The sequence below is a fragment of the Acyrthosiphon pisum genome, chromosome A2 (assembly GCF_005508785.2).
Source record: "Acyrthosiphon pisum isolate AL4f chromosome A2, pea_aphid_22Mar2018_4r6ur, whole genome shotgun sequence".
NCBI lineage: Eukaryota > Metazoa > Arthropoda > Insecta > Hemiptera > Aphididae > Acyrthosiphon > Acyrthosiphon pisum.
The window spans coordinates 95107777-95121698 of NC_042495.1; the positions used below are offsets into that span (position 1 = coordinate 95107777).

General features: G+C 27.1%; 2 protein-coding genes across 3 annotated transcripts; one reads left to right on the forward strand and one right to left on the reverse strand.

Moving 5' to 3' along the window:
* Nucleotides 1-276: 276 nt before the first annotated feature.
* On the forward strand, nt 277-1709 carry LOC100165919 (vacuolar ATP synthase 21 kDa proteolipid subunit-like). The gene has a single exon (NM_001162207.2). It carries the CDS (start codon nt 390-392, stop codon nt 1014-1016), a length of 627 nt encoding a protein of 208 aa, NP_001155679.1. The 5' UTR covers nt 277-389; the 3' UTR covers nt 1017-1709.
* Nucleotides 1710-3392: 1683 nt separating this feature from the next.
* Nucleotides 3393-7658, reverse strand: LOC100159776 (PCI domain-containing protein 2). 2 transcript variants are annotated; one of them, XM_001951584.5, is made up of 10 exons: nt 7535-7658; nt 6952-7049; nt 6836-6877; nt 6649-6773; nt 5567-5693; nt 5356-5501; nt 5064-5281; nt 4240-4340; nt 3970-4169; nt 3393-3712 (listed from the first exon to the last, which is right to left on the reverse strand). In XM_001951584.5, the coding sequence occupies exons 2-10, from the start codon at nt 6976-6978 to the stop codon at nt 3460-3462; spliced, it is 1239 nt and encodes a 412-aa protein (XP_001951619.1). In that variant the 5' UTR covers nt 6979-7049; nt 7535-7658; the 3' UTR covers nt 3393-3459. The 2 variants fall into 2 exon arrangements, with proteins under 2 accessions (XP_001951619.1, XP_003244497.1); XM_003244449.4 differs by having other exon boundaries at nt 7421-7605.
* Nucleotides 7659-13922: the final 6264 nt, after the last annotated feature.

Consider the following 13922-nt stretch of genomic DNA (forward strand, 5'->3'; position numbering starts at 1 on the left):
ACATGAATACGACATTACGTTTGTGCGTCTAGTGTGAGTGGGAAAATGGGAAATAATTAATGTAATATTATTTAATATTTTTTATCAAAATTTAAAACCACATCCTATCATAGGATATGTTTTCATGGAAACAATAAACGTCAAATATTATTATGGTCACGGCCTATACAGCGGTATACTGATTATTGATAAAAATAAAACATATGTTTAGATTCTAGAATTGATTACACCGCCTAACTATCTAAGCCGTACTTGGGTCTTTGGGCGGAGTCCTTTAGAGCGTTCTGTAGTATTTATTTTATTATTTTGTGATTTGTACTTAAATGTGTTTTACTTGCGTTTGACTTGTGCACCATTTTTATCGACGATAAAATAATAAATCATCCAAAATGAGACTGAGGGCGATATTGGGTTACTCGATCTTCGGAACGGGATCCACATTGATGTCGGCTATCATACTGTTCTACCTGTTGGCTGGTAAAGGTGAGCAAATCAGTATTGGCTGGTTCTTGGCCAATACATCGCCTTACATGTGGGCCGTGTTGGGTATATCATTGGCGGTTGCTCTATCGGTTGTTGGAGCCGCATTGGGAATACACACGACCGGTGTGAGCATTGTCGGTGGTGGCGTGAAAGCACCTCGTATCAAGACCAAGAATCTTATATCCGTCATCTTCTGTGAAGCGGTGGCTATCTACGGACTGATCACTGCAATTGTTATGTCTGGACAGTTGGAATCGTTCACAGACAACGTGGATACCGCACAACAAATCAGGGATCAAAATTGGATGGCCGGATATTTAATATTTGCTGCCGGTATTAGCGTAGGTCTGGTAAACCTGTTTTGCGGTATAGCTGTTGGAGTAGTGGGTTCGGGTGCGGCGTTAGCAGATGCAGCCAACTCATCGCTTTTTGTCAAGATTTTAATTGTCGAAATTTTTGGCAGTGCCATTGGTCTTTTCGGTTTAATTGTTGGCATATACATAACTTCCAAAGTGAAAATGGGTGATAAGTAATTGAACATTCTATGTTATTCATGTGTATATTGATTTTTGAATAGTTTTATTTTGATTTTGAATTCTCCAATAAAATGTAATACATTGGATGGTTTTTAAATCTACCAAGTAGTATTAGTGTTACTACTATAAGTTAACTAATTATTATTTAACTCGGTCTATTATTCAATTTATTTGTAAAATACCAATTCCAAACACATTTCACCAAGCAGATTATAATATTATACATTTATGTATATAAAAAAATAATTGTTTTAAATAATAAATTATGTTAACACATAGATCAAATTTGGCCTACTGATGATAGCGTATGGAAAATAATTCTTACAAAATTAAAATCCTTGAAAATCCTTTAACTTGTAGACTACTTATTATAAGGGATAGTTTAATAAATTTAATTTTTGCTGTGCATACTGTCCGAGTAATATTTTAAGTATCATGTTACTTTTAAGCTAGTAAACAATAAACAAAGAAAAATTGTTCATTTTATTTTAATATTTAATACCAAAATATGTACTTCATCATTCCACATGTTCATAAATAAATACTTGTTAATTAAAACATTATATCAGTTACAGTATTTATTTAATACCTACCACATTAACCATTTTGTATTTATGTTATAATAAATATATTTACTGTTCATAGTACATTTGACATACTAAAATATAAAGAAACAATTTAAAACAAAAAGGTAAAAACTATGTATTATTTATTTAGAAAACAGCTTTGTATAATATTTATCTATGTATACAAGGGGGGCCCGAAAGGGCCATTGTACTCCCTGAGAATTTTTAACTGCATGTACCACTTGTATACCAATATCACTATAACTAATATTAGATTATAATTTATAAGTAATTTTAATCTTGTTCCAGGTGGGATTTTATCCTGCGTGCATACTTATATGTACATAAAAATGAATATTTTTTTGTTTGTCCTCTTGGTCTTTAACGGTTTTCAATAACATTTATATAAAAAGATTTCTTGACACTTAAAAGGTGTTTATAGCTTATTTTTCAACCCTGAGTGGCTCACGAAAATCAAATTTAATTTTTTTGTTAATTAAATAGTTACCACTGGTTCCTGATGGTGTGAACTTTTTTTTCCTGTGAAGAAGCAATTATCTTAAAGTACCTTTAAGTACCCACCCCACACACTTATCTTTTCACACATTTCAAACGCAGGTCGTGTGCGACTACGCGAGTATAAATTATAAGCTAGTCTAGCCGTTCAGGTCTTGGAGACTGGCGTCATTGGAATACCCACCTTTTGAATGAGGCAGCTGCCTTACAAAAAGTTATTCATGCTGCCACTGACAGCGGGGCTGGATTTAGGGGGCCCAGGAGCCCACCACAGTTTCTTAATTATTTAACAATAAATACAGATAAATGTATTTAATTTAAATTTACAAATATTAAAAAGTATATGTAATATGGAAATTTAAAATTAAATATTTGTAAACAAAATAATAGGTATTTTTGTATTTTATATATTAATGTATGTAATGTGTTCAAATAAATGAGCTGTGGTCTAATCGTAGACTCTCAAGGTTTTTCTGCCATCCACAATTGCAAGGTCTACTGTAACAATATTATCGAATGCAGTTCTATAAATTTACACACGTGGGTTGAGAATTGTACATTAAGTCATGGTAATATGGACATTTAACTACAAATTATTTGTCAAAAACATTTATTGGTAATAACAACCAATTATTATGTTTGAATGTAGTACAACGCCAAGTTAATGTTTATACTTTAGTATCTTAGTACCTTACAATGTTAAAAGTACATTAAGTCAGTGAAATCTAGAGGATAGTATTACCATTTTCTACAAATGAAAAAATTTAAGACTTATTTAATAATCAAAACTGTAACATGGGCAGGCACTACATACCTAAATTCACAACTAGGTTACAGATGTATTTATATTATGATCAGTAAAAATGCAGCATATAAAAATATTAACAAACATTTTTCAAAAAAAAAAATTGCTTAAACGTTGACCTTTCAAAATACTTATATAAATATTACTACCACAATTACAAAGATTACTTTTATGATTTGCTATCCTAATTCTGAAAATATTTTGAAGTTAACATTAAGACAAATACTAATTTTAACGATTTTGGACTTACATCAGCTTTAAAGCATTAGTATTAACTGTCTCCAGTTTTTTGTGTTTACATCAAAAATATATCCAAAATGAAGAAGTGGAAAATCATAAAATTCATCATTGTAATTGTTTGTATTTTATATTTTAACTGAAGCAAAAGTGAAAACTATAAATAGATAAATTAATTTTAAACCGGGCGAAGTCTGTTAATAAACCTAGTTATTTGATAAAAATTAAAAAGATTGATAAAAATCATAATAAGGATATAAAAAAAAATTAATTTATTATAGAAATAATACATACATGTTTCATACATTTAATTAAACTAATTATGTCCAATTTCATTGATTGACTTTGTAGCTTTGTCAAAAACTTGTTTACCAGTGGGGAATGGATCTTTTTTACTCAATACAACTTTCTTGTGAGCATGTGATAAATATCCGCGTAGCGTCCCTCTATAAATCATGTTAACTAATAGAGACTGTGCTTTGTCATAATCTGTATCGGGGTCATCAAACTTTTTTAATATAGCTGTTATAGTATCAACTGGTATAATATGGTTGTTAGCAATTAAGAAACTGTAAAAAAAAATAAAAACAGTGTTGATTAATTTTAATGCAATTTGTTTAGCACTTGTATCGTTTTAAATCTTCTACAGTTCAATTTGATGTCTAGACAGAAAAAGTATGACCTTATTATTTCGATAAAACTTAATCACTGTAAATTATTTATTACTTCAAAAAAAAGTAATTTTGTCCTCAATAGTTATAAGAAAAAATGTATAACTACATCACATTTTTAATAACTATAAGTGTTTAAATATTAAATTGCTTACAATTTCTTAAACAAGTTCCTGTATACGAGATTTATCAATTTTTGTAGTAACAAATATATTCCGCATTTCATGTAATGTACTTCATTAACATCAATGCACTCTCTAAATTTTTGGACATTTCCCATTTTAATGGACTCAGTCAGATCTTTGAATATATCCAAATTATACTTATTGAGAAGATCTTTTGATGGCATTATTCCCTAAAATAAAAAAATAGAAATTAATTTGTAAAATATTATAATATGCAAATGCAGTTAAAATTGTATTTACATGCAACATGTTTAATGGGATGAGTTTCTTTAAAATCAATGTCTTGTTTTTGATAGAGCTTCTATGACATCCTTCAAATGCAATTGTTAAATTTTCTCTAGCTGTAACAACCATAAACAATAGGCAATATATTTTATTACATGTTAAATTAACCTATACGTACACAAAATATAACAACATTAGAACAGTTTAGGTTTGAACATATGAATTTCTAAAATATCATATTTGAACTGGTTTTGCGCTAAATTTATTTCATCAAACTGGCAACTATCTACTGCTGTAAAAACTGGGCGCACTAAGTGTATAAGATTGTGCGTAAAAAAATGATCGTAATAAAACATAGTAAACAAATTTCAAAAATGTTGTTTTGCTGACATTAAATTATGTAAAAAAAAGTTAAGTTTTCAAAATAATGAGTGTAATTAAATGGTTCAATTGTATAAAATTAAAATATGACTCCATGTCTATATTATGTTTATTTTATAAAAGTAAAAATGCAATACGTGATTTAATTTTATATAATATAAATACATTTTTTTTTTAACACGTATTATTCCACTATTATTTATTTGTGTAATCTCTATTAGTTAGTTTTATGTGTTCAGACAACTTTAGATGGATAGGTCGGAGAACCACTGATTTCCTTATTCGCACTGCCGCCCCCATGCCAATCTATTTGACTTATATTGGAGTAAATTTAATTCACATTCCCGATGAGATTTGATGAATTTGTGCGTCATTTTTGTGTGTGTTATTGGTCTAAGTATTTTATGCTGTAATGCAAAGCGCAGTTATAGCAATAAATAATACATGATTTAACTAACCATCATTAAATTTTCCTTCAAATATTTCTTTACAGCCAGTATAATAATAAAATGTGACAATATGTGCAATTGGAAATGTGTTCTTGTCCGGGCACATAAAAATGGTTTTAGTCAAACCTGTAGTCAAATGAAATTTCTTGATTTTATGATACACTTTCAACATCTGATTTACGATAAACATTATTGTCCAACGCTTGGATAGCCGTGCTGGAGCTCGACTAATTGTAAAAACAAATTTTTTTTACAACATGAAAATAATTTTATAATAATTAATGCTAGTGATATGACTTACATGTCATTAGAACAAATACGGAAATACATCATCATTATATCAATGTATTTTTTTTGAAAATCATTGTACTTTTCTAATTTCAATTTTTTATTTGTGGACTCATATTTATCATATGCATTTAACAGATATCTAAGATCTACACAAACCTACAACATACAATATGTAATATAATGATTAATAAATTAATTTTTTTAGATGAATATATAATTACTGTGTTAGCAAGTGGCACCATCCAGTTTTCACTATCAGATTGAAGATATTTAACAATGTTTTGTAAAATTGCCAATTGTCCTCTGAAAGCATCATCATATTTTTTTTCTCCAATTGATTTGAGGACACTGTAATAATTTTAAATAAAGTAATGAAACACTTCTAGTTTTTCATAATATTTAATCTATTTTTTTTAGGCATGAACGTTTTTGACTGTATAATAATCATAAAAGTACAAATATATATTATATACACTGGAAGCTCCGAAGCTAGTATATTATATAAAATGTTAAAAATTAAAAAAAAAAGTATGTAAAGAACTTAATTATTACAATTTGTAATCATATAATACATTATATTTCATAATAACAATTTAGTGATTACCTAATTACAATAGTTGGCTACAAAAAACAAATGAGATTAACTGTTTTTCCGACTATAATATGTAACTAATACCGCGGATTATATAAAGTTTAATATAATTAAAACATTATTAATTTATTTTATATGTTTATATTAATTTTTATATATTTAATATATTTAAGTTTAGTATGATCTGTGCCAATAATATGTGTTAAACAAAGATAAAAGATATTATGCATCCTTTTGAATATAATGTTATTAAACAAAAATAGTTTGAATGAGAAAAATTAATGTTTTTTGAAGGGTGTAAATTACATTTTTCAAAGACATTCAAAAACTAGCTACCCTTGCACAAATGAAGCTAAGACTTTTTTGCACTGGAGATTCTTTGATAAAATTATTAAAAACTTTCTAGTCCTGGCGATCTCAATAACAACCACAGACCTTTATTTTATTAAAATGTTTAAAATTAATTTTTTCAAATGTTTTTATAATATTTTTTTCATTCAATATTTTAAGTTGTAACTGTATAACTGTAGTACATAACATTTGAATACTATTACATAGTGAACATAGGCCACTGAACACGTTCTTACATAGACGCCTCTAACACAAAGTTGCGACTCTAGTAATAAGATAACGTTAACGGCTTTTTTGATTTTCCACTTCAAGATTATTATAGAACTTATACACAATACTAACCTATATTATAAAAATTACCTTAGGTGCAATATTATTTCACTCTCGAAATCAAGTTCATTATCTTCAGAAATTTTTTGAAGATAGTCAATAGTATTTTTGAGGTTCCACTCTTTTGATGAATTATCTCTCAACGAAAAGAAATTCTGTGAAAACAAAAGCAACTTTTATACATAAAATTACATTAATCAGCAAAAAATATAATTACCGCCAATTCAGAACCATTTTCTTCATTGTAGAACGTTGTGGTCTAAAACATAATATAGTTCCAAGTAAATGTGAAAATTAAAACTAAATAACATTTTAATATTTTTACTGACATACCGATAAAACATAATCTTTTGTATACATGTTTGATTCTTGGTTCTTGCAAAGTGTTTATTATACAAAAGCCATGTATGAATGTTATTAAGATATAATTTCTGAAGAAAAAAAATGTAAATATAAAAATTTTTTTTACAAGCATACAATACATTATAAATATGAATTATGATTATTCAGCTTGATATACTAACTACATTAAAAAGGATTAAAATAATCTATGATATAGCATAAATTGGGGATCACCAAATGGAAGACAAATTTATTTTAAATGATTTTTTTTTGTTGATAGTAACTAAATGTGATTTTCTTTCATTTTGATTTTGCCTTTACTTTCTTTGGATAAACATGTACATTTAATTTAGATTACCCCCGAACACTTCGTTGAATTCCTAAAATAACAAAAATATTAATTGGTGATCCCTATTCCCTGGTACCTATAATAGACTTAAGTGTATACTTTAATACTTACAAATTATTAGAAACATAGTGGCTACGTTCACGTTAATTATTAACTGTTACTAAAATACTAGATATTGTTTTTTTTTCACAATAAGATTGTTATAGTTAATATAATAATACTTACGTTGAGTAAATCTAAACTGTCACTTGAAAGTCGAAAACTCGAAAGTCATATTATAATATTGGGCACTGACCGCCTGCAGTGTTGTTACTTGTTATCATGATAACAAGAGATAAGAAGATCACTGCCGAGGCGCCTAAACAAAATATGAAAAAAGCGCACGGTTAAGCTACCACCGGTAGCGCGTCGGTCGTTTGCGTTGCAAGCACGATTTAAGATAGTACCTACTAATATTTCTATCCGTGACTAAATAGTAAATAGGTCTTTTTAGACTTTTTAGTCATGGTAAATTTAAATTTGGTAATATCTTAAACCGTGGACCGTGGTTGCAAGTGAACTGTGCAAAACATAGGATTATAGGAATTAATAATTACAATATTATTCAATAATTTTAAATCATGATTTCAGATTTGTAAAATTTCGAATTCATGCATTTACTATAATATTGTATTATATCAGTATTTCATATTACATTGAGTCATTATGGTCGCATTAATTGAGGTTTTGAATTTATATTAGATATGATTTATAATACATACTTATACCATAATTTATGTTTTGCACTTTTGCTTTAATATGAATATCTTCCTCTTAATCCTCTTACACTCAGACTTCAGATATTGATAAATAAATGTGACTCAATATAATATTAAAATAAATAACTTAATATTGCCTCAAAATCATATCCATTCCGAATACCCATATAATATCTATTGAAGCGTTGGTAAGTAGAACTGCGGTACAACGCATGTCAGCATTGGTGGCGTTAAGCAGATATTACTTGTAAACTTATTTTGGAAATATATTTTCAAGAGAGACTAAAAAAAAAATATAACTATCGTATAAGAAGGAATAAGGAATAACAATATCGTCGTCCACGGCCTGCAGTGATATTAGAGATGCATTCACAGTACTCACACATTACACTTTTGGCAGCATCGTTTGAAATGAGCGTTTAGCTTTGGCGCTGATAATATAATATTTATACCGGTACCTATATAAGTATTACCATGTTTTTAAAATGTTTAACTGCCGAACGTTTTAGCTTTGGAATTTATTGAGTATATCTTGAAACGTTCTAATGCATTAGAATGTGCAAGTTTTAAAATGTATATTTACCACTCAGGTGTGAGCTCTGTTGTTTATCTCGCAGATTTCATGGTGAGCTGCATAATATTTATTTTGATTCTTTGGATTCCGTACGACCGCTTAAAGCTGCAAACCTGCAGCATACATCACTGGTAGGTATGGCTGTTCACGTCATGGTCGTTGTGTGTTCTCGTTCGTTTGCTCCGATCAACGGTACTAAATTTCGTGTCTTATGCTGTTTCGCATATTTTATATTATAATTATTTTGTTACAACTGGAAAAATTAACCACCAGTGACGTACATCTAGTAGCCTATCCACGACGCCGCGTGATCGTAATTTTACGATCGAAAAATGTATAGGCAGTTAACGCACATGGTTGCAGTGGCATACGCCGTATACAGATATTTTCAATAGAATTTTCATTTTGGAAGTAATTAATTTAATAGTGTATTGTGGACTGCGGGTAACAATATTATAACATAATATTATCATATATTACTATATTAAAAACCAATTTTAAAAAATTGAAATTTTTTGTTATATTACGAATTCTTTGTGGAGTGTTAAATATAATATAATATAAAAAATAAAAAAAAAAATACTAAAAACTAAATCAAACAAAACGAAAATGCATTGATCTTGATTTTGTAAAGAGTTTATTGTCACAGTGATGTAGCACGTCTTGCTATTATAGACATGTATTTTTAAAAATTATTGTAGACGACGTGTCGATGTATAACACATATCATATTAGCATACGTGTGTTATAATAATTATTGTTTATTATCAATTATGTACTATATTATAGTCTGTACTCTGTACTAGCGCGCTCATAATTAGTAATAAGTTAATACACAAAAAGAATTGTGCATTATATTTTGGTACCTACCTACACTATGGTGGTTTAAAATTAAATAAAAAAATCAGTGGGGTGATACTTGCACCAAAATTCCAAAATGGTCCCCCGTCCGTACCTATGCCACTACAGGTTGCAAGTTTTGGTGTAAAAATATAATATCCATTGTGAGTCGAAATTCGAAATTCGAAAGTAATTTTGTTTTTCACTTAAAAAGTTAGTCGGTAAATGGAAATGGCATTGAACATTGCTTGTACATAAATAATAATAGGCACCTTACCGCTGCAACTGGTAAATATTATAAGTTGAATAGGTATAGATTTATGAAATGCAAATAAAATCTCAGTAAAATAATTGCGTCACGCGCCGTGACGAGACGTTTGTTAATAATTAATATACCTAACATAAATCATAATACATATTATTTATTAAACATGAATTGATCTTCGATGATTATATAGATAATAAGTATGTTGGTAGTACCACAATGTATATTTATCATACAATGAAATACTGTAGTTATTACTTATTGGTTGGTTAAGTTTATTGTGATTAACTTTTATCTAATGTAATCTAATGTATCTTATATTCTTAAATATATAAATGTTGCAATACAAGTAATTTTTGGTAAGCACCTAGTTTATAGTGTACACAACTTCGTTAAATATACTATCTGCCCAAATAATCATCTAAATACAGTCAAATTTTAAAATTAGTAAACATTTTAAATGTGAAAAGTAAGTAATTATACATGATTTAATTCCTTATTTTAACACTCAGTACAGGGATGAAATTAATATAAAATATAAATTAAAAAATGTATTATTTACTTATTATTATTCATTTTAGCTTTTAACAAAAAGTTATTCTAGGCCCTAGAGTTATTCGTACATATTTACGTAGGTATAAATACGTTCAAGTTTTCCAAAAGTTGTTTATATCATCACACATCATTATATATACTTATCTATGATTATCACTCCATAATCCACACTATAAGATTGTCTAATATCATTGATCATAGATTTACCATCCTTACTTAATGCTAATAATATACCAAAGTATACATATAGTATATATTTATTTGAAAAATATTCTAATATACCAATAATACCTACCTAGCTGTTCCATCTACATCTGTCATAATATTATTGTTAGTAAATATACTTAAATTATAAAAAATAATATTAATAAACTACTTTACTACAAATTTAAGTTATTTTTGGTTTCAAATTTTACAATACAATAAAATGGAATCGAATGCAAACTTTAAAATACGAAGATTTAATAAAAGCATAACCGTAAAACGTTAAATAAATATTAGTAGAGAGTAAGATTGAATGTTTAATACTATATAATGTACTATGTATATGTATAGTATCTATGATTTTGTAGGTAAGTATGTAGGTACTGTGATGATTGAAGACCATAATACCAATAATTGTAACAGAAACATTAGGTATACTATATATAGATATATATTATATTATATATAGGTATATATGATCTATACACTCACACGTCAGACCGAACACAGGAACACTCAGATATACCATATAGTATTAAAATATTATACTATTATTGAGAGCTGAACTCTACAGAAAAGCGTAGGTATTTAATTGAATGTACCTATAATATAGTAATACACTATATAGGACTAACAACTAATACTTACCAACCGGCTACCAGTTACCAGATATTTAACCTTACCTATAGGCGGTATGTACATACATTCAAATATTCAATCAAGATTATATTATATGAATATTCATATCATAGTGTTATAATATGTTGCGTATACTTTGGGTAATTAGGTATAGGTAACAAGTAGGTAACGACGTAGAAAGTTACTCCGAAAATGTTTTGGCTTTTTTGATTTGATGTTAATGATAACTAATAAATATAACTATATAAGTTTATGCGATATATTATAATATATGGGTAGGTATATCATAATATAAAATAAAAACTAATGTTTGTTTTAAATTTATTTTTATTATAATTAATTATTATTTATTTTTGTAATAAAATGACCAATACCAATCACAGACTCGTATTATAATAGGGCAAAGTTGATTACCTATATGTTATAAATATTTTGAAATTGAATGATTTTATTTTTATTAATCCATAAAATTATTAATAATTATGTTTTGTTTAAATTTTATATTGTTATTAAAATTAATTATCAAATAAATCAATTTAAATTAAATTATTAGTAGTCGGGTAGTACTACTGAGTGCCCTTCCAATATCTGTTACTCTCGCTTTAATTAAAATTATTTATTGTACCAAATGTGTATAGATTGTAATTACATTTTAATAAAAAAAAAGTAAAAATTAAATTAAATTATTCGATCTACAGAAATTTGTTTATAAGTTATAAGTATTTAAATCGTAGATAATTATCTATAATCTAAGAATTTTTTTATTAATTTACTGTGGAATTTTTATATACTAATATATATTATATACATTTTAAACTAGCTATTGCCTATTAGCTGTTTAAAATGTTATACCCGGACTACCTGAAAATTAAAAAATTTTTGGTTAAAACATAAATATTAAATTATTAAGAATATATTTTTATAGAGTCACAAATTCCAAAAGCGGGCTGGCCTGAAATCCAAGAATAATAAATATCAAAAAAACATAATATTATGTAGATAAATACAAAATAGAAAAAAAAATTACCGAACTTAAGTAAGACTAGATACCTATACCTATATTAAATGCTCTAGAAATTAAAAAAATGACTAAACATTTAAAATGCCAAGAAGAATTCAAAATTATATTTACATTTTTAATATACCTTATATATCTGAATCGGATTTTGTATGTAAGTACCTACATAAAATGCTGTGTCACTGTCTTAGAAATCATAAAAAAAATCAAAAATCCTATAAAATCGTATCTTTGATTATGATTGGTGTTATAATAATTTATAATCAATAGTAGTATTAGCTTCTAAATAGTATAAGTACTAATAAGCAATAACGATAAACACAATTAAAAATATAGTAATTAGAAATTACTAATTAGTAGGTAATCATAATATCCAGGGTTGGTAATATACGCGTATAAATCATTTTATACGTTACACGTAACACGTATAATACGCCACGTAAATAACGACTAAATACATACTAAATTTCCTTAAATTTAAAATACAATTAAAAACAATACAAATTTCTTTTTTTATAATTTTAAGTTATAACAAAAACATATATATTTTTATTAATATAACAAATTATTTAACTATCACAAATGTCTTTTTTGTTATTATAAAATAATAAAAATAATAATTATTAATATTAATGTACCTATAGTATTAAGACAGTATTTATCCGGCGTTTCGGCGTCGCGGAAGCATTGCGAAAGCAGTCCCCGCGGCGCCGTCGGCTTAAACTCGAAAAAAAAAAAGTATTAAGACAGAATAAATATGAACTAAATGGTACTTAGTAATTAATATAAAAAAATTATCACAAAATATAACAATTATTATTTATTATTATACATTTATAACTTTATAAGAGCTGTTCAATCCAGCAAAAAAAATAAACTTTTATACGTATGTATAATACGTGTTTTATACTGTACGTCTGTACCTACTGTATTATACGTTCCAACCCTGATAATATCTATTTTATGTTCTTTTCTACCCGGCACCCATATTATAGATACAACATTTTTAACCCTGGCTTCAACAAAATAATTGGTTTAACAAAATAATATGCAAACTTTAATATTTCCCACTGAAATAAATTATATTATATTATAGGTGTACCTATAGTTAACGACTTAGGTAATAGGTATAAATGTATAATAGTTTTAATACCTAGGTACATAGGTTTATGCAATCATAGTGCATGTAAAAATATACGATTGTCATTTGTGAAGTCCTCAGTGTTGAGTGTGGACAGTAAGTTAAATATCCGTGACTAGTAAATCGCTGAGGCAGTAGAGCTGAAATCCGTCATTAAATATTATTTTACTTTTAAACACAATATTAGGTATCGTCTTTGTTGAAGGGGTTTTGTATTATTACAAGACATAAAAGATACTATATTAAATTTTTTTTTTATTAAACTATTGAAGTATTTACTACCTATTTTATATTTATAATACATTTTGATGAAAAAAATCAAATTTTTAGAATCCTTTTAGAATTTTCGTAATATTGTGATTTTTAAGTTTTTAAATTTTTAAATTAAAATGTGTTTAGCTTTAGTTATTTAATTTAAATTGTACAGATAAACCTTGTACTTATATTAATATGCATGGGTACATGTAAAAAAACATGCTTTTATTTCAGTAGAAATTATTGTAAAGAATACAACTACTTTACGTGAGCAGACATTTTCAAAATATCGACGTATCTATTAAATAATATAGGTAGAATAGTGTTCAGTGTTTTAGTACAAATAAATGCACATAAAAACAAA

What these genes read in the sequence shown, in the direction of transcription:
- LOC100159776 (XM_001951584.5), bottom strand. Translation starts at nt 6,978, where the DNA reads ATGTATACAAAAGATTATGTTTTATCG. An exon ending in TGGTGCCACTTGCTAACACA is followed by an intron (nt 5,502 to 5,566) that starts GTAATTATATAT and finishes TGTATGTTGTAG; the next exon opens with GTTTGTGTAGATCTTAGATA. An exon ending in TGAAGGAAAATTTAATGATG is followed by an intron (nt 4,341 to 5,063) that starts GTTAGTTAAATC and finishes TGGTTGTTACAG; the next exon opens with CTAGAGAAAATTTAACAATT.
- LOC100165919 (NM_001162207.2), top strand. Translation starts at nt 390, where the DNA reads ATGAGACTGAGGGCGATATTGGGTTACTCGATCTTCGGAACGGGATCC.